General features: G+C 40.9%; 1 protein-coding gene and 1 non-coding gene across 3 annotated transcripts in view; one reads left to right on the top strand and one right to left on the bottom strand.

The window, feature by feature from the left end:
* The window catches only part of Med14 (mediator complex subunit 14), a 107724-nt gene that overhangs the window by 67503 nt on the left and 21257 nt on the right, over window positions 1-18964 (top strand). For both annotated transcript variants that reach the window (XM_008842956.3, XM_008842964.3), the window contains exons 17-22: window positions 3877-4037; window positions 4126-4272; window positions 5025-5116; window positions 6685-6837; window positions 7607-7876; window positions 14927-15067. In XM_008842956.3, the coding sequence (XP_008841178.1) occupies window positions 3877-4037; window positions 4126-4272; window positions 5025-5116; window positions 6685-6837; window positions 7607-7876; window positions 14927-15067 (964 nt within the window). The remainder of the gene's footprint in view (window positions 1-3876; window positions 4038-4125; window positions 4273-5024; window positions 5117-6684; window positions 6838-7606; window positions 7877-14926; window positions 15068-18964) is intronic.
* LOC115072101 lies at window positions 16492-16599 on the bottom strand. The gene has a single exon (XR_003851158.1). It is a non-coding gene; the product is annotated as a U6 spliceosomal RNA (small nuclear RNA).

Here is an 18964-nt window from a genome sequence, read left to right as displayed (position 1 = left end):
AGAAAGGTTTTCCTGGGCGGAATTTTCAGGAAGTAGTCTAGGATATGCCAGATGTCATGAGGCTCTCCACAATATGGTGTTTCTGTGAAATTCAAGAAAATGTTTTAGGACCAGCAAGATGGCTCTGCAGGTAAAGCTGCCTGCTGCCAAGCTTGTCTGCCTGAGTTCAATCCCTGGGACCTACATGGTAGAAGGAGAGAAAATTGACTCCTGCAAGTTATCCTCTGACCTCTACACATACACTGTAGCATCTGTGTGCACACACTCACAAAATAAATTTTAAAAAGAAAATATTTTAAAGTGTCATCTAATTTTATGATACCAGTCTTTTCCCCACAATGACAATAGTAATAGAGTGAACTGAAAACAGTAACGACATCCAATTGTGGCACCAATAATATCCCTGCATTGTAAGTGGCTGATCATGAGAAAGTAGCGTGAAATCTTCGGCAAGCTTAAATATTTCAGAACCAGCTTTTCCAAATACAGAGACAATACCACACGGGGTAATGCTGCATCCACTGCCATCTGGATCTGATTGTAACAGATCATCCATTGGACTCTCATCTGGAACTTGTTATAAACAATCCCTAGCTCTTTTCTGTATGAAGAGAGGCCATCATGGAGCAGAGTATCTGTCCATTCAACAAAGCTGTAAATGGAAGATAGAGCTACAAAACGTTTCCAAACATTGGCATTTCTATGCTTTTGTAGATATCAATCATAAAAGCCATACACTTGGGCTGATTGCTTTCACCATATCTGTGAAAGCAATTGGAAAGCATTCTGCATTTACTGTTGTTTTGTTTTGAAACAGGGTCTTGTCTAGCCCAGGCTGGTCTTGAACTAAGAAGCCAGGTTCAGCCTTGAACTGATTCTCCTGCCTTTACCTCCCTAGTGCTGGCTTTATAAGCATGTAACAACCAAGCTCATTTTTGATAGAACAGCTCCTTATTTAATGTAGTTTCTTTCTTTATTGTTTTGGGGAGTTAATGGTGGTACTGGGGATTGAACCTAGGACCTCCTACGTGCTAGGTAAGCTCTCTAACACTGGTATATCCCTTTTCCCCTTTAAAAACTTCTCCCTCCCCCTCCCTTTTTTTTTTGGTAAAAGATCTAGTTAAGTTGCTGCTGCTCAGACTGACCTTGAATTTGAGATTCTCTTGCCTTCAGCCTTGACTAGTTGAGATTATAGGTCCCAGCCACCATACCCAGCTACAAGAAGAATCCTGGTCTCCATGGAATTATCTATCAGTAGATAACTTGTATCTTGTGATTTTTTTTTCTCCCAATTCTAAAGAGTTTCATAAGGTCATGGAATTGGCCATGTACACCTCTGCAGAGGGTAACAAGATAGTGGATCCCCCTACATGTTTGGTGCTTTAAAAATTTCTAAACCATTTCACATAGCGCCCGTTCCAGGTTCTTCAGCTGTTCACCGTCTTTCAGCGCCTCAACCCACGGGTCCAACTCACCCAGTTACCCATGGCTACCACTCAGCCCAGAGGCCCACTTCCAGTTCCTCCCTCCTGTTTCCTTGGCAGTCCACACCCCCTGGGGCTGTTTACCTCTACTGCCAGCTCCTAGCCGAAGTCCCTCCACAGCTGACTGGCCGCCTTCCGGGTTGCCATGGTACTGTAGCCCTGTTTGTGATGCTGAAGGAGGAAGTGGGAAGAGTGAGGCGCAAGCTATGCCTCAACAACCGCAGCCAATGGCTCAGGAGGTCCACGCCCACTGGCTTGCCCGACCCTCTGCCTGACCCACCTACCAGCCACCAGGGTCTCACCCCGTCTACCTCCATCTTCCTGGTCTTCACCTTCTTGCCTTCCCCCCCCCCCAATTTTTTTTATTTTATGCGTATGTGTGTATTACCTGCATGTAGGTAAGTGCACCCGTGTCGTGCAATGTCCATGGAGGTCAGAAGAGGCTGTCGGATCCCCCGGAACTGGAGTTAAGGACGGTTGTTAGCTGCCGTGTGGGTGCTGGGATTCGCACCTGTGTCTTCTGCAAGAACAGTCAGTGTTCTTAACCGCTGAGCCGTCTCTCCAGCCTCTGGCTTTCCATTATTAATGCCTCGCTAACTTCTGAAAAACTTTTAAAAGCTACATATTACCAGGTATGATGCCTGCCAATAATTCCAACACTCAGCAGGCTGAATCGAAACATGAGGATTGCCTCAAGTGTCAGGCCAGCCTAGACTGTAGTGAGATTTGTCTGGTGAAACAAAATGATTGGACAGAAAGGAAAAAGCTATATGTTGAAGAGGTGATAAATATTTCAATTAAGAACATTGCAATACTGTATCATGTCATTTTTGATAACATATGGCTTTTGCCCTCCCCACAAATGCAGTTTTTTCCCATGTGCAATCTCTGTCTCTTTACTCTTTAAATCTAAATCTGTGGTTTTCAACCCTGGAGCAGTTTTGCCCTTGAAGGAACATCAGGCAATGTCTAGAGATATTTTTGGTTGCCATTAACTGAGAAAAGGGGGTGGGAAGTGATACTGACATTGAGTAGGTCACAACATAGCCCTTACTAGCAAAGAATTACACAGCCAAAAAAATTAGTATTGCCCATACTGAGAAACCCCTATTCTAGGTAGTATATTCTGAATAAGTAGACTGAGCCAAGTTTCTGTATTTCCAGTTACATATGCTTTATTTTGCCTTGATATGATATGAATAATTAGGAAATCTGGCAACCACTCTGTGACTTAAGGGATACTATATAATGAATATAGCACCTCATTATTTCATCTATTGCTAAAAGCTTATTAACACCTAAAAGACATTACTTCGTGTTTTATGATAACATGAATAGTTGATAAAGGTAGGAAAATGGATAGGTAGATATTTTAAGATCCCAAGCTACTGCATTCCTCTTGTATATGTAACAATATGTAAAGTGAGTTAATACAAGTCAAGCTTCTTTGCACAGTTCTGCAAAGGAGGAGAAAGGGCATTGGTAGGGCATTTCAGTCAATGACCAAGATTTGCCTTAAGTGGAAGGGGCGATTAGCATATGAACACCTGCTGTGTTAGCCAAGGTATACATTTCTTTTTTCATCAGTGACCTGTAAGAATTCTTTTAAAAAAGTTTTTAAAATCTATTTTTAGTTTATGTGTATGAGTGTTTTGCCTACATGTGTGTAAGTTCACCTGTATTGTGAAATGCCCACAGAGGCCAAAAGAGGGTGTCAGTCCCCTGGAACTGGAGTTAAGGATGGTTATTAACCATCATGTGGAAGCTGGGACTCAAACCTGGGTCCTCTGCAAGAGCAGCCAGTGCTCTTAACCACTGAGCCATCTCTCCAGCTCCAAGGAATTTTTTTTTGGTCTTTTTTGAGACAGGGTCTCCCTGTAGCTCCAGCTGGCCTGGGACTGGCTGTGTAGACCAGGCTGGCCTCTGCCTCCCGAGTGCTGGGATTAAAGGCATGTGCCACCATGCCCAGATGGAATTCTTTTATGTCTTTTATGTTTGGGAAACTGAAATTCAGTTAAATGTGACTGAGTCATAATCAGATGCAGATCCCTGACTTCAGAGCCCTTATTCACTTTACTGTATCAACCTGTCTTCAAGAATGGATTTACATATATTTTTCCCTTTAGCTTGATTTTCATTCTCAAGAATTAATGTGTGGTTTTTTTTGTAACAAGGTTATAACTAAAGAGAAACATCACTTTGTTAAAATACAGGTTGATGTGAACAAATATGGGTTTGAATATTATCAGCTGCTGTGAATGACTTCCTTTGCAGAAGGTATCCAGGAGTGGAGTTTGAAACTGAAGCTGTGATGTCACACCTAACATTATTTACATTGTGCTTTGTCTTTGTGTATAACTTACACTTCAACTTCATATGCTGTTATCACCAGAATTCCTCCCTGTAAGGGAGTAAATGAGGAGACCCAAAAGGCCCTGGATCGCTGTCTTCTTGATTGCACTTTCCGATTACAAGGTAGAAATAACCGCACGTGGGTTGCAGAGTTAGTGTTTGCAAATTGCCCACTGAATGGCACTTCTACCAGGGAGCAAGGTAAGCTCTTCCACATACTGTTTTTGCACAGTTTTGTTTTTTTTTTTAACTCTCGATTATTATTAATCTTCTTTTTTGAATTCTATAGGATCATCTCGACATGTTTACCTGACATATGAAAATCTGTTGTCTGAACCTGTTGGTGGTAGAAAAGTAGTTGAAATGTTTCTTAATGACTGGAACAGCATTGCACGATTATATGAGTGTGTATTAGAGTTTGCACGGTCTCTACCAGGTATAAGTAATAATCTTTTAAATTAAAAAGTACCTTCTCCCTATAACAGAAGCAGCAAAACATGCATATTGTTTAAAAAAGTCAAAAGAATAAAGAAAATTGTGTCTCTTTTACCTCAGACTTCAATTTCCTTTCCCCAGAGAAAACCACTGTCAAGTTTCTTTTACTTCTAGGAATTTGAACACATAAATATACTCGAGTAATATACATGTCTGTTATAATAATGTAATACTTTACTGTGTGCATATAATATAGACATTTTGCGTGTGCAAACTCATTTAAATCTCACAATCACTTATGAAGTAGGTGTTCCTTATTTTACAGATGAAGAAAACCTGTCACAAAGACTTAAGAACTTGTCTGAAAGTTAATAAGAGGGCAAACGAATTGGAACCTTCTGGCCACTGTGCTAGACTATTTCAGTAAATCGCCTTTCTGTCCTGACCTCTTATGGTACCAGTTCATGCTTTAAAAAAAACAAGCCAGGCATGGTAATACATGCCTGTAATCACAACTCTTGGGAGGTGGAGGCTGGAAGATGAGGTGCTCAATGTTATCCTCAGCTACATAGGGAATTTGAGGCAAGCCTGGGTTAATGAGACCTTGTGTCAACATAACAAAAATAACTAAATTTCTTATTTAAAGACCTTTATTTCTAGGCATATAATTCACCAAAATGATTTCTTTTTCAAATTTGTTTTTCACAATTTTGCATGTGTACTATTAATGTGTTTTGTTTTCTTTCTGTTTAGATATACCTGCGCATCTGAATATTTTCTCAGAAGTCCGTGTTTATAATTATCGAAAACTTATCTTGTGTTATGGAACCACCAAAGGAAGTTCAGTAAGTCTATGAGTTAAACTTTTGAACTTACTTTCTTATCAGTCTTTTAAAAATCAAGAACTTAAAGCACATAAAAGCTGCCAGGCATGGTGGCACATGCTTGTAATCCCAGCACTCGGTAGGCTGAGGCAGGAGAATCTTGAGTTCAAAGGTGTCCTAGGTTACATGGAGAGAGACTATGTCTCAGTTAAAAAGGAAAGAAAGAACGAGGAAAGGCTGTCTTAAATAAGGCTCAAGTAAAAATCAGGGATAAAATGGTAAATTTTAAATCCTTTGTTGATACAAAAGTTTGGTATAATGCTTAGCTCTTTAAGATTGGAATAAAAAATAATTTTTTTTTGTCTTTTTAAGACAGGGCCTCCCTGTAGCCCCAGCTGGCCTGGAACTCACTATGTAGACCAGGCTGGCCTCAAACTCACGGAGATCCGCCTGTCTCTGCCTCCCAAGTCCTGGGACTAAAGGCGTGCGCCACCATGCCTGGCTTAAAAGTAAATTTCTTTGAAATACATAATCTTGAATTTTAAACAAGCACTTTAAAATTTTAATTTCTTGTATTTTTGTTATGTGTATGAGTATTTTGCTTGCATGTATGTTAGTGCACAATGTGTGTGAGCAGTGCTCCCAGAGGCCAGAAACACTAAACACACACTTTCTTGATGTTTATATGTTTTTCTTCACTAATTTCAAATCAGTTTGGAAACATGAGGAAGAGTATATATGGTTGACTGTGAGAAATATGGTATGTGTTTGCTTTGGGTCACATATTTGTAGTTGTTGTTTGATCTTAATCCTGAACATACTCTCTATAATCTAAAGTTCCTTATTTCTTTTCTTTAAAAATTCAACCAGTGGGGAGCTGAAGAGGTTGCTCAGTGGTCAAGACTGTTTGCTGCTCTTGCAGAGAACCCTGGCTCTATTCCCAGCATCCACATGGTGACCCACCCGCCTGCATTCCCTGCTTCAGGGGATCTGGCACCCTATTGTGGCCTCTGTAGGCACCAAGTATGCACATGGTGCACATACAGAAATGCAGGGAAACACTTATACACATAAAATAAAATTAAATTAAATGACTCTTTAAAAAAAACGTTCATGCAGCTAGTTTCTGGACTCTTCTACATCAAGTAATATCAGAAATTACTTGTTTTAAAATCTGTTAATTGAATGAACTTATGTTATTAGTGGCTTCCTTTTCTTTTTTGACTGTGCTCCTTAGTTGATGGCACTGAGAGTACAACTCTTTGCAGTTCAAGAGAAAAATGAAAAATGAAAGACAATGATAATTAGCAAATAAAGTTTAATGATTTTTTTTCTTTCCGGTTGATACAGCAGAAGAGGACTAGCATTTACATGCTCAGAGAATCAACTGATCTATGTTTATACCCCATTTGCAATTGGAGTCCAATGTTAACTCATTTTATTATATATATTATATGTTTGTTATGTATTACTTGTTTTTTTAAAAAAAGATCTCATTTAAATGTTTGGCAGCTTGCCTTTAATATCTTTTTCTTCAACTTGACTTTGTTACTTTACAGTTGCTTAAATGTGTGCTCTCTTTGATTTAGATTAGTATCCAGTGGAATTCCATCCATCAGAAATTTCACATTTCTTTGGGAACAGTTGGCCCAAACTCAGGTTGCAGTAACTGTCACAATACCATCCTCCATCAACTTCAAGAAATGTTCAATAAAACACCAAATGTGATTCAGTTATTACAGGTAATTAAGTTTGTTTTCTGTCTAAAAGCAAGAGCGTCTCAGCATTAGTGTGTCATGCAGAACTCCTCGGCAAATCATATATTCTTGTCTTTAATAATTAAGATGGATGTCTTTGAAATCTTGACCACTGCCTTGACAACTGTCTTTGATTAAAGTGTACACAGTTATTTAGTCCCCTTCAAGGGAAAGTTTTGCAAAATGTGCCAGAATGTTCATTTGTGACAGCTGTGCATTGCAAATCCTAGAGTTTTAGCATTTTCTTTTAAGAAATATTTTATTTATTATTTAATTTTATGTGTATGAGAGTTTTGCCTGCACGTACGTAAGTGCATGCATGTCATGCAGTGCACCAGATTCCCCTGAAACTAGCTGTAGCCAATTGTTAGCTGCCATGTGGATGCTGGTAATTGAACCTGGGTCCTCTGAAAGAGCAGCCTGTGCTATTAACTGCTGAGCCATCCCTCCAACTCCAATTTTTAGCATTTTCTTTTTTTTTTAATTATTTTTACTTTATGTGTATACGTGTATTGCCTGCATGTAGGTAAGTGCACTCATGTCATGCAATGCCCATGGAGGTCAGAAGAGGCTGTCGGATCCGCTGGGACTGGAGTTACAGACAGTTGTTAGCTGCCATGTGGGTGCTGGGATTCGAACCTGGGTCGTCTGCAAGAACAACCAGTGTTCTTAACCACCGAAGCCATCTCTCCAGCCCCCGATTTTTAGCATTTTCATGACTACTGGATAACCTCTCTGTGTTTGTTCCTTCTAGGTGTTGTTTGATACTCAGGCACCATTAAATGCCATCAACAAACTCCCTACTGTGCCAATGTTGGGCTTAACTCAGAGAACCAACACTGCCTACCAGTGCTTCTCTATTCTGCCACAGTCATCTACCCACATCAGACTGGCCTTCAGGAATATGTACTGCATTGATATATACTGCCGAAGTCGTGGTGTTGTGGCAATAAGGGACGGTGCCTATAGTCTTTTTGATAACAGCAAGTTAGTTGAAGGTTTCTATCCTGCACCAGGATTAAAGGTAATAGACTTTAAGTGTTACAGCATGACAGAGTAAAGAAAGACACTTCCTTGAGGGACTAACCCAGTCTTGTTGGAACTTAATGAGTAGCAATTTTAATGCATCATCTCTGCAACTTTATTCTAGAGGAGCTTGAAATTTGAATGAAGTGCCATGGCTATGTATGTTTACTCCCCTCTGATGAATAAAGCAGCAGATACTAAAACTTTTGGAACTTTTAATCAAAGTCTTTAATCACTGGACATTCCTATATGAAGACCAAGTTGTTAGTTTTCATAGTTCAGAGTCAAATAGTTCCAGAGGCCTGCTTGATAACTTTCTCCTGCAACCTTCTCCTGGCATTTTCCCATCTCTGGCTGCTTGGTGTTTATCTGTGTCTTTGAGTAGCAGATTTACATTGTTTCTTCTTGAGTTTTTGCTTGAGGGCATTATCTGATTCTCACCCTGAAGGAGGATTTATGGCTTTTGAAATCTGTTTTTATGTATCCTTTTCCCCTTTCAGGCTATTTGGAGTACCTAAGTACATTTATCTTTCCTCCTAATCTTGCAATATGGTTAGATAGCAATTGTGATAGGTAATTTTTTTAGTTTGGTCTTTTTGAGACAGGGTCTCCTGTAGCCCCAGCCGGCCTGGAACTCACTATGTAGACCAGGCTGGCCTCGATCTCAGAGATCCACCTGCTTCTTCCTCTTGAGTGCTGGGACTAAAGGCGTGTGCCACCATGCTTGGCTCTGTGATTAGACAGTTTTTTTTTTAATTTTATCTTTTAAAATATTTTATCATTTTGATTTTATGTGTATGACTCTACTGCCTGCATATACGTAAGTGCACCCCCTGTGTCGTGCAATGCCCATGGAGGTCAAAAGATGGCATCGAATCCCCTGGAACTACAGTTACAGACACTTGTTAGCCACCATGTGGGTGTTGGGAATTGAAATCAGGTTGTCTGCAAGAGCAGCCAGTGCTCTTAACCACTGAGCCATTTCTCCAGCCCCTAGGTAGTTTTCCATTAGTCACCTTACTCTGAAGGTTTAAACCTGATTCCACCAAGCTTACTATGATTCCTTTTCCTTTTTAAAATTTTATTTGTGTGCCTTGGAACTGGAATTATAGGCAGTTGTGAGCTGTCCAGTGTTGGTGTTGGGAACTGAGTTGGTTGCTGGGAACTGAATTGGTGTCCTCTGCAAGAGCAGCAAGCACTCTTAACTGCTGAACCATCTCTCCAGACCTACTTTTCCTTACTTTTTCAACATTTTACTTTCCTGGGAAACATTAATTGGCTCCTTTGGTGAGCTTATCTTTCTCTGAACTTAAGTAACTCAGGTTTGAACTCTCTCTCAGATAGCTTTCCTTTTAATACATTTAATACATTCAGATATATTGATATAACAGTTATTTTATTGGTTTCATCTTGTAGAAATTTCTTCCACCATCCTTTGACCTGCTGCAGTTTGGACTGCTAAGACTCCAGTCCTTTTTTAGTCATGTGACAGGAATCTATGAAAGGTTGAAGAGAGAGACTCCCTCATTCCTGTTATGTGCCTTGTGACTTGGACCCTGTGCTAGTTACATTTCTTTTGTTGTGATAAAATACCTGATGAGGGACTGGGAAGTTGGCTTAGTGGATAAAGCACTTGCCACTCAAGTTTGCAAAAGCTTGCATGCATGGCAACTACTCATAATTCCAAGACACAGGAAGCAGAGACAGGATCCCCAGAGCAAGCTGGTTGGCTAGTCTAACCAATTCTAGAGAATTGGGTTCAATTTAAAGACCCTCTTCCATAAAATAGAGAGATTGAGGAAGACATCTGATGTCAACTTTGGCTCTCCATAGGTACATGCATGTATATGCATATGTACCCCCCACGCGACCACACACATGGACATGCATATACACATGCACACATACTACACACATATACATGGAAAAAAAAAACCCTGATAAAAGCAATGTAAAGAATGAAGTGTTGGGGCTAGAGGGGTGGCTCAGTGGTTAAGAACACTGGCCTCTCATAGACTAGAGAGATGGCTCAGTGATTAAGAGCACTGGCTGCTTTTGCAGAAGACCCAGGTTTGATTCTCAGCACCCACATGGCAGCTAGCAATCATCCATATATCTTCAGTTCCAGGGGATCTGACGCCCTCTTCTGACCTCCATAGGCATTGCACAACATGAATGCACTTACACACATGCAGGCAATAGACCCGTCATACACATAAAAAATACAAATAATAAAATATTTAAAAATAAAAGCGCACTGGCTGCTGGTGCAGAGAACCTTGTTTTGTTCCTTGGGACCCACATGGCAGCTAGCATCCACACATAACTCCAGTTCCAGGAATCCAGTACCCTCTTCTGGCCTCTGTGGGCATTGCACGCACATTTACATGCATGTAGGCAAAGTGCTCATACACATAAAAAATAAATAAATAAAAATAAATTTTAAGGGGCTGGAGTAATGGCTCAGCATTTAAGATCACTGATTACTCTTCCAGAGGACCTGGGTTCGATTCACAGCACCCGCATGAGTGGGATCTCTCCCTTTCCTTGTGGGTTGTTGGCCACCAGTCCACGAGGACAAAGGGAGCAGAAGCGACAAATGGGGTCAGGACGGCCAGTGAGCACTGACGGAAGAAAGCCCTTCTGGGGAGGCAGGTTCAGTGATACAAACAGCTCCAGACTCAGTGAAACAGCTCTAGATTTAGTGAAACAGCTCTGTTTATTCAGTGGGGGTTAGGGAAAATATAGTGTGGAGGCAGTAGCCAATGCTTCAGCTGATAGGTGCTCATAGTATGCTTTATTTGCATGTGGCAGGAGGATCCTATCATCCGACTATTGGGCAATGCCTAATTATCATGTAGAAAAAAACCTGGGGGTAGTTTTTACTCCAGATAACTATGCCAAAGGTCATGTTTTAAATGAGGCCAAGCATCCTTGCGGCACTTTCCAGGTAAGTCAGGCAGGAAGCCCCTGCTGAGAAAGGAGCCAATCTTAACAGCAGGGTTCCCCAACACACATGGAAGCTAACAACTGTCTGTAACTCCTTGTCCAGGGGATCTGATGCCCTCTTCTGGCCTCCATGGGCATTGCATGACATGGGTGCACTTACATGCAGGCAAAACACTCATACACATAAAATAAAAATAAATTAAAAAAGGAATGACACCTTTATTTTGGCTCACAGTTTAAGGATACAGTATGTCTTGGTGGGGAAGGCATGGCAGCAGGAACTGGCGATAGGAGCTAGCGGTGGCCAGTCACATTGTGCCCACAGTCAGGAAGCAGGGAGAGGTGATGCTGGTGTTCCACATGCCTTTTCCTTTTTATTTAGTCTGTGATCCCAGCCCATGGAAGGATGATACTGCCCACATGTAGGGTGGGTACTCCCAACTTACTTAAACCTCTCTGGAACCATCCTACAGACATATACACGTTTGTCTCCTATGTGATTCTAGATTCCTCAAGTTGACAGTGAATCCACTTTCTCTAAAGTATTTGAAGGCATTGCTTCATTCCTAGATTGTTTTGTGACTAGCTTGAGCCTTATTTGATCAAATGGGTTCTTCCCACCTGAAAACACAAATGTGTTTGCACTGGAAAATTTCCGTGCATTATGTTTTTCATTCATGTGTGTGTGTGTGTGTGCGTGTGTGTGTGCGCACACGCTTGCCCGTGTATGTGTGTGCACGCGCACATGCTTGCCCATGAGTGCTTATGTGGAAGCCAGAGGTCAATGTCATCTTTCTCTTTCACTCGATTCCATATTCCCTTGAGATAGGCTCCCTCACTGAACCTGGAGTTAGTGGATCTGGGCTGGCAGCCAGCAGTGTCCAGAGATCTTTTTGTTTTGTTGTTGTCAGCCCTCTTTACCCTTAATGCTGTAGTTACAGATGTGCACTGATCTCATAGTTTTACATGGGTGTTGTGTTTCTGAACTCAGGCCCTCATGCTTTCTCAGCCAGCCCTTTAACCACTGAGCCTTCTCCCCAGCCCTGACACTGTGTTCTCATGTGGCTACATTTTCTCTTGCCTCTCTTCTTCCCACATAACCCTCATGTCTTCCCTTTTGTGGGACATTGATCTCTTTCATATTAATGTCTTTGTTTGATAATTAAGTAATTCTCAATGCTATGCTCTTATTTAAATGTAAGACTTGGAGACCATGGTCTTTATTACAGGAGAATCTGCTAGGTCATGCTCCCAGTATCGGTAATTTTGGGTCTTTTTGTTAGGCCAATCTGAGTATCAAGAGAACAAGTATCCAAGTCCACAGAGACGGTGTGCATCTGGCTCCCAGTTTGAGAGAAGTCATACGCGAGGAGAAAAGTCTTTTCAAAGCTTGCAGACTGTAATATCCAGTTTTAATATGGTGTCCCTTCTCTGCATTAATCCTGGTGTTCTCCAGCCCAGATCTCCTTCCAAACATGCTGATCCTGGTGAGAGTAGCAGAGACTCTGGGAGTTTGTCTCTTGCTGAGACTTTCACCAAGTCTTTCTGTTTTTAGTCCCAGATTCGTCCCCATTCCACAGGAAGCTGGTGTTGCTAGCTCCAAAGTGTCTTGAGGGTCTGGATGGAAATAGCTTTGCTTCTTGGCATTCCTCATGGCTTGCTTGGGATGACTCTCTTCACATCGGATGGTTCAACCATCTGCTTCACAGCTTCCAGAATGCACTGCTATTTTTTTCTCTTCTCTTTGCGACTTAAACTGCTTTGAATTTCTTTTCAGTGATTTTACTGGGACATTGGGATGAAGTATGTATTGCAAATCTCTTGTCTTTAAAAGGCTATGTTCTTTTGATAACCCTTAGTGATTCTGATAAGATTATGATAGATAGACATATTTGAAGATTGAGAAGGTGGGGGTATTGGAGAATCAGGAACTGGAAAGACGGTTCAGTGACTAAGAATACTTGCTCTTAAAATAAGAGTTCCCTGAGTTCAAATCCCCAGGACTGATGTTTTAATAAAATTTAAAAACCGGGCATGGGTTGTATGCCTGTAACTTTGATGTTAGGCAGCAGAAACAGGTGGATCCTGGGAGCTCGCTGGTCAGCCTGCCTAGCTGAAATGTCAAGCTTCAGGTGTGCGAGAGACCCTGTTTCAAATAAGGTTGAGGGCCATAGCGCAAGACACCATTGTCCTCCACATTCTCTCTCTCTCTCTCTCTCTCTCTCTCTCTCTCTCTCTCTCTCTCTCTCTCCCACACACACACACACACACACACACTTTTTTTCACACACACACACACACACACATACACACACACACACACACACAGAGTATACTTGAGATACAAACTCTAGTAGGCTTTCTCAAGTTTTGAATGACATATCTTTCTTACATTTTATTTTATTTTTTTCTTTTATGTGTATGAGTGTTTTGCTTGCATGTATGTAAGTGCATCCATGTCAAGCAAAGCCTGTGGAGGTCAGAAGAGGGCATTGGATTCCTTGGAATTGGAGTTATGGACGATTGTTAGTTACTAAGTGGGTGCTGAGAATCGAACTCTTGTAAGAACAGCCAGTGCTCTTTACTGCTGAACCATGTCTCCAGCCCCAAGTTTTTAATGACATGGCTTATACAACAAAGCTATGTCACTGTTGATGGTTCCAGATAAAATCATGTGATTAAGAAAGCCAAAAGAGGTGTGTGTATGTGTGATATTTGTATGCACATGTCTGGGGAGGTTTGGACATGTGTGTGGAAACCAGAGGTTAAGTCAGGTATCTTTACTTTCCACCTTATTTTTTGAGATAGGGTTTCTCACTAAACTTGAACCTTACAAATTCAGCAAGATTAGCTAGCCAGCAAGCTCCAGGAATCTTCCTGTCTCTACCTCCCTAATTCATGGGTGCATACTACCTGCACCTGGCTTTCTAACATGAATGCTGGGGATCCAAATTCAAGTGAATATGCTTCTGCAGCAAGCACTTACCAGCACAACTATCTCCCTAGCCTTTCCTTTTCTTTAATTTTATTTTCTTAAAATAAGGTCTTATTGGGGACTGGAGAGATGGCTCAGTGGTTAAGAGTATGCTCTTCCAGAGGACCTACGTCCAGTTCCCAGCAACTGCCTGTAACTCCACCTCATAGGGGATCCGACATCTCTAGCTTCTGCAGGCACTTGCACTCACATGCACTGAAACATACATATACAAATAATTAGACATAAATCTTTAAAAAATTTAAAAAACAAAGGTAATGTCTTATGTGTTCCAGTCTACCCTTGAACTCTGAAATCTTTCTACCTCAGCCCTCCAAATGCTGGGATTAAAGGCATATGTCACCATACCAAAATAATTGGCTTCATTTTTATTTGGTTTTTCTGTCATTTTTTCTAGGTTCAGAAGTGAGACCTTTCACTAAATGAGAAATTTTGTGATACTTATGGCCAACATAACTTCATTTTCTCCCTATTTATGGGTCTGAGAGTATATTGACCAGGTAGTAAGAGGTCCCAGAGTATACTTATTTCTTCAGCTTTTTTTAAACTAATGTCTTTTACTTAGTATTGGTTTGTTTTTTGTTTTTGTTTTGAGACAGAGTCTCACTGTGTATCCCTGGATGGCTTGGAACTCACTATGTAGACCAGGCTGGCCTGGAACTCACAGAGATCCACCTGCTTCTGCCTCTAAAATGCTCGGATTAAAGGTATACACCACTTAGATGTTTTTATTGTTGTTAATTCATTTCCCCCACTTCTGCGAAAATTAGTAGTCTTCTTTTAGATTGTCCTAATAATAGTTTTCAGGGACAGGCAGTGTTTCTTTTTATCAAAATATTCTAAATGATCAAAGCTGTTTTACTTGGGCTGTCAAGATGCCTCAGCATGTAAAGCACCTGCTGTGACTTGAGTTCAATCCTTGGAACCTACATGGTGGTGGAGAGAAGCAACTACCACAAATTGTCCTCTGACCTCCATACTTGTGCCGTGACACATGTGTGACACATAAACACACTCATGTATACATACTAACTAAATAAATAAACTTTTTAAAATGTTTTGCTAAAGTTGAGTAATCTAAATTGTATCTATTTCTATCCATAGACATTCCTGAATATGTTTGTTGATAGTAATCAGGATGCTCGAAGAAGATCTGTAAATGAGGATGATAATCCTCCTTCTCCTATAGGAGGTGATATGATGGACTCTTTAATATCACAGCTCCAGCCACCACCTCAGCAACAGGTAATATCTCACTGAAATTCCAGTGTCATCTGTGGAACTCCACAGGGTGTATGGGCTCCAGGGTTTCTTTGTTGAAAGATAAGTGGTCTTTGGCAGACCTAAGCAGCCCAGGAGATCCTTAGAAAGAAATAGTGACAGAGACAATGAGATCCCTGGTGATAGGAAGTAAATAGTATCGGAAAAGGCCTGAACCTTAGATGCTCAGATTGCATGTGTACTTAAATCAACGTGACTCCAAAGATATAAATACCACCTTCAGGATGTGAGATCTTCGGTAGAGTATCCTCACCATGTCTTGAAAGACAGCTGCCAGTCAAATCAAGCACAGAGAGCTAAATGTCCACTGCTGTTCACCGGGGACTCCTGCAGAAAAGCAGGGTATAGCATCAATGGATCTTCCTCAGATAGCATGGCTAAACTGTGCAAGTCCATGTTCAAAGCTTTCAGGTATGACATGACACATCTCCCACGCGTGGGAGTTGAGCAAGCCCTCAGCCAGTCTGTTCGCTCACCTTGACTCTCTTCAAATAGAGGCTGGCCACTGATCTTTCACCCCTCAACCAGTCCCTGTGGTTCCCTGTCCTGGAAAAAAGACTCAGTATGTCAGGGCACAGGAGTGCCTTTTGGCTGGAGCCTTTAGCGGCTCCGTTTTTAGTTGCATGTGAACACATAAGCTGTTGGTAGAGTTCTGAAGCACACCCCTTAGAGCTGCTTTATAAAGTACCTCAGGGATTCTCTGAATCATTCTCGAAATAGCATTGCTTGGAACCAGCATTGTACATTAAATGCCCTCAGCTTGTAATGTCTAGCTTCTAGTCTGGTTGCTTGGTAAGTGTAACTTTTTAGTACTCATGTCTCTTTTAGAGTACTAGACTCCTACCAGAAAGAGGGTTTGTATATTATTCTTAGTAGCTATTTAGGTTTTTCTTTATATGTTTCCCTTTTTGACCTTCATGAAGATGCATGACCCAGTAAAACCCTGTATGAATGCCTTTCTATAGCCAAGGAGTGGGTTCTTGGGACAGATACTGATTCAGATAAAATGCTAATGCTAACTAACTCTGAGGATGCAGGTATCCACTGGAGAGAACCACCTTACCCAGCACATGCCAGAGGAGACTTTTTCCTTTCTCTCTCTCTTTTTTTAAAGTTGTGGAGGCCACTTTGTTATACCATGCATTGTTCCTGTGTATACATACCCACGCACCCCCCCCACACACACACATGCTGGGGCATGTGGCAAATGTGTGGATGTTGGAGTACAACGTACTACAACTTGTCAGGTCTCTCCTTCCACCATGTGGGTCCCAGGAATTGAAGTCAGGTTATCAGGCTTCCTGGAAAGTGCCTATACCCACCAAGCCCTTAGACTGAGCTATCTCACCAACCCCCAAGTCAGAGTTCTTATAACCAGCCCTGATCATAAAAATATGGAGTAGTCTATGAATTTGCATGTCCTCTCTGTGCACAGGCCATGTTAATCTTCTCTATAATGCTCCAATTTTAGTATATTGTAAAATTCCTTCCTTATATTGTTACTAGCACTTGTAAGCACATGAGAAATCTTTTAGAAGGCTATTCATCTGCTATGGCTAAATGACTGGTTTATTTGAGGCTCTAGCATATTCTTGAAAAATACCAGTTTTTCTTTTATTTTATTCTTTGTTTACCAGATATCTGTTTTATGATTTTGTTTGTAAGCTTATTAATATTTTTGATAAGACAGTTGTGAGGAATAAAGTATTCATACAGAGTTTCATATATATCTTATTTGATGTCAGCAGATAGCTTTTATTTAAAAAATGCAATTTTGGAAACAGGTGCACAAGAAAGTTAGAAAATATAGAAGTTTAAGAATACCATAGTTGGAGCTGGAGAGATGGCTCAGCGGTTAAGAGCACTGACTGCTCTTGCAGAGGACCTGAGTTTGATTCCCAGTACCCACATGGCAGCTAACAACTGTCCTGTCCGTAACTCCAGTTCCAGGGGATCCAGTGCTCTCTTCTGACCTCCGTGGGCATTGCACGACACGTGTGCACCTACTACCATGCAAGCAGTACACTCACACACATAAAATAAAAATAATAAATAAAATATTAAAAAGGATACCATAATTTTAATTCAAGATGTCATTACTTTATACTTAAAAAAATAGATTCTACATTACTGGATAAAATGATGCCAGCAAATATACCTAATGAAAAATAAACAAATAAAAATATTAGTAAGAAGGCCTGTGAGATAATGGTTCAATGTGTGCTGATGACCTGAGTTTGATCTCTGGTACAGAAATGGCGGAAGGAGAGAACCAACTCCCACAGGATGTCCTCTGACCGCCACACATGTATTATGGCACATGCACATACATGAGTGTCTGCACACACAATAATGGTTAAAATGCAATAAAAATGTTTCAAAAGAAATCTTAGTAAGATACCACTTAACATTCACTAGGATGCCTAAAGTATAATTAACACAGGTGTTAGTAAGGATATGGAAAAAACAAAAGGCAAGAAATAGAAGTCATTTTACCAAAGTGGCTGGCCAGTATGGGTGATTGGGGGTACTCTGCAGCAGAAAATTGTGCTGTGGGTTAGATCACTGTGTCTCCAAATGTACTTGCTCAGATGCAAAGATTCTGATAAAGAAAACAGCCAAAATTTGAGCTATGACTAAGGCAAAAACAAAACAACAGTAACAAAAGGCTATCCAAACAACCAGCAAGCACAGAAAAGTTGTCTAAATGTCATTAGCATCATAGGAAAACAAATGAAAACCAGTGAGATATCTAGCACTCCACAGGCCACAAACACAAACACCATCAACAACTCTCTCCAATATTTGGTATTTGGGACGACTGAAACTCCCTGCCAGAGGAGTATAACATGACCTGACTTGTAAACAGCTCAAGTGCCTGGCAACAGTAGAATGAGTAAACTGAGGCATGAACAGAGAGTGGAGTCTGTTGCAGAAATGACAACCCTGCACTGCTGAGTGAATTTCTTTGACATAATGTGAGATAATGTTGAACAGGCATTTTATCTGGAGAGTACATTCAGTATTTAAGTATTTATATGAGATGTAAAAAGAAGACTTAAGTTCAAGTGATGGAAATCAGAATGGTTATGGATCTTTGAGGAGGTGCTAAAGACTTAGAAAAGGTATAATGGAGATTGGTATGCCAGTAGTTAATCGTTTTAAACATTGGTTATTTAACATTTCTATATTTTACTATATCTGATCCATACCTCAATAAAAAGCAAACAAACAGATTAGGGGCTGGAGCAATAAAAAGGATATCAGTTAAGCAGTTAAGAACACTTCCTGCTCTTGTAGAGGACCCAAGTTTGGTTCCCAGTATCCACATCAGGCAGCTCACAACTGATTCTAACTCCAATTCCAGGGGATCTGATGCTGTCTTCTAGCCTATACACATACCTGCATACATATGCACACACGTGTGCACACACATACACATAAAATAAATCTTAAAAAAAGAGCAGGAAGGGGTTTAACGTTTTCTTTAATTTTTCACTATTAGAAACTAGATAAAGCCGGGCATGGTGGTGCATGCCTGTAGTCCCAGCACTTGGGAGGCAGAGGCAGGAGGATCTCTGTGAGTTCAAGGCCAGCCTGGTCTACATAGTGAGTTCCAGGACAGCTGGGGCTACAGCTGTCACAAAAAGACCCCCCCCAAAAAAGAAGAGATAAAGATGATTAGCTTCTGATTGAAATAATATTTCATTGACTCTAAGTGTTGCCAAATATAAGATGCACTACTCTGTGTGTGTGTGTGTGTGTGTGTGTGTGTGTGTGTGAGTGAGTGTGAAAGAGAGAGAGAGAGAGAGAGAGAGAGAGAGAGGAGGAGGAGGAGGAGGAGGGAGAAGGGAGGAGAGA

Source organism: Nannospalax galili, unplaced genomic scaffold (genome assembly GCF_000622305.1).
Source record: "Nannospalax galili isolate Female #2095 unplaced genomic scaffold, S.galili_v1.0 scaffold270, whole genome shotgun sequence".
Lineage (NCBI taxonomy): Eukaryota > Metazoa > Chordata > Mammalia > Rodentia > Spalacidae > Nannospalax > Nannospalax galili.
The sequence above is the reverse complement of the archived record's forward strand: the minus strand, read 5'-3'. Positions and strand labels throughout refer to the sequence as shown.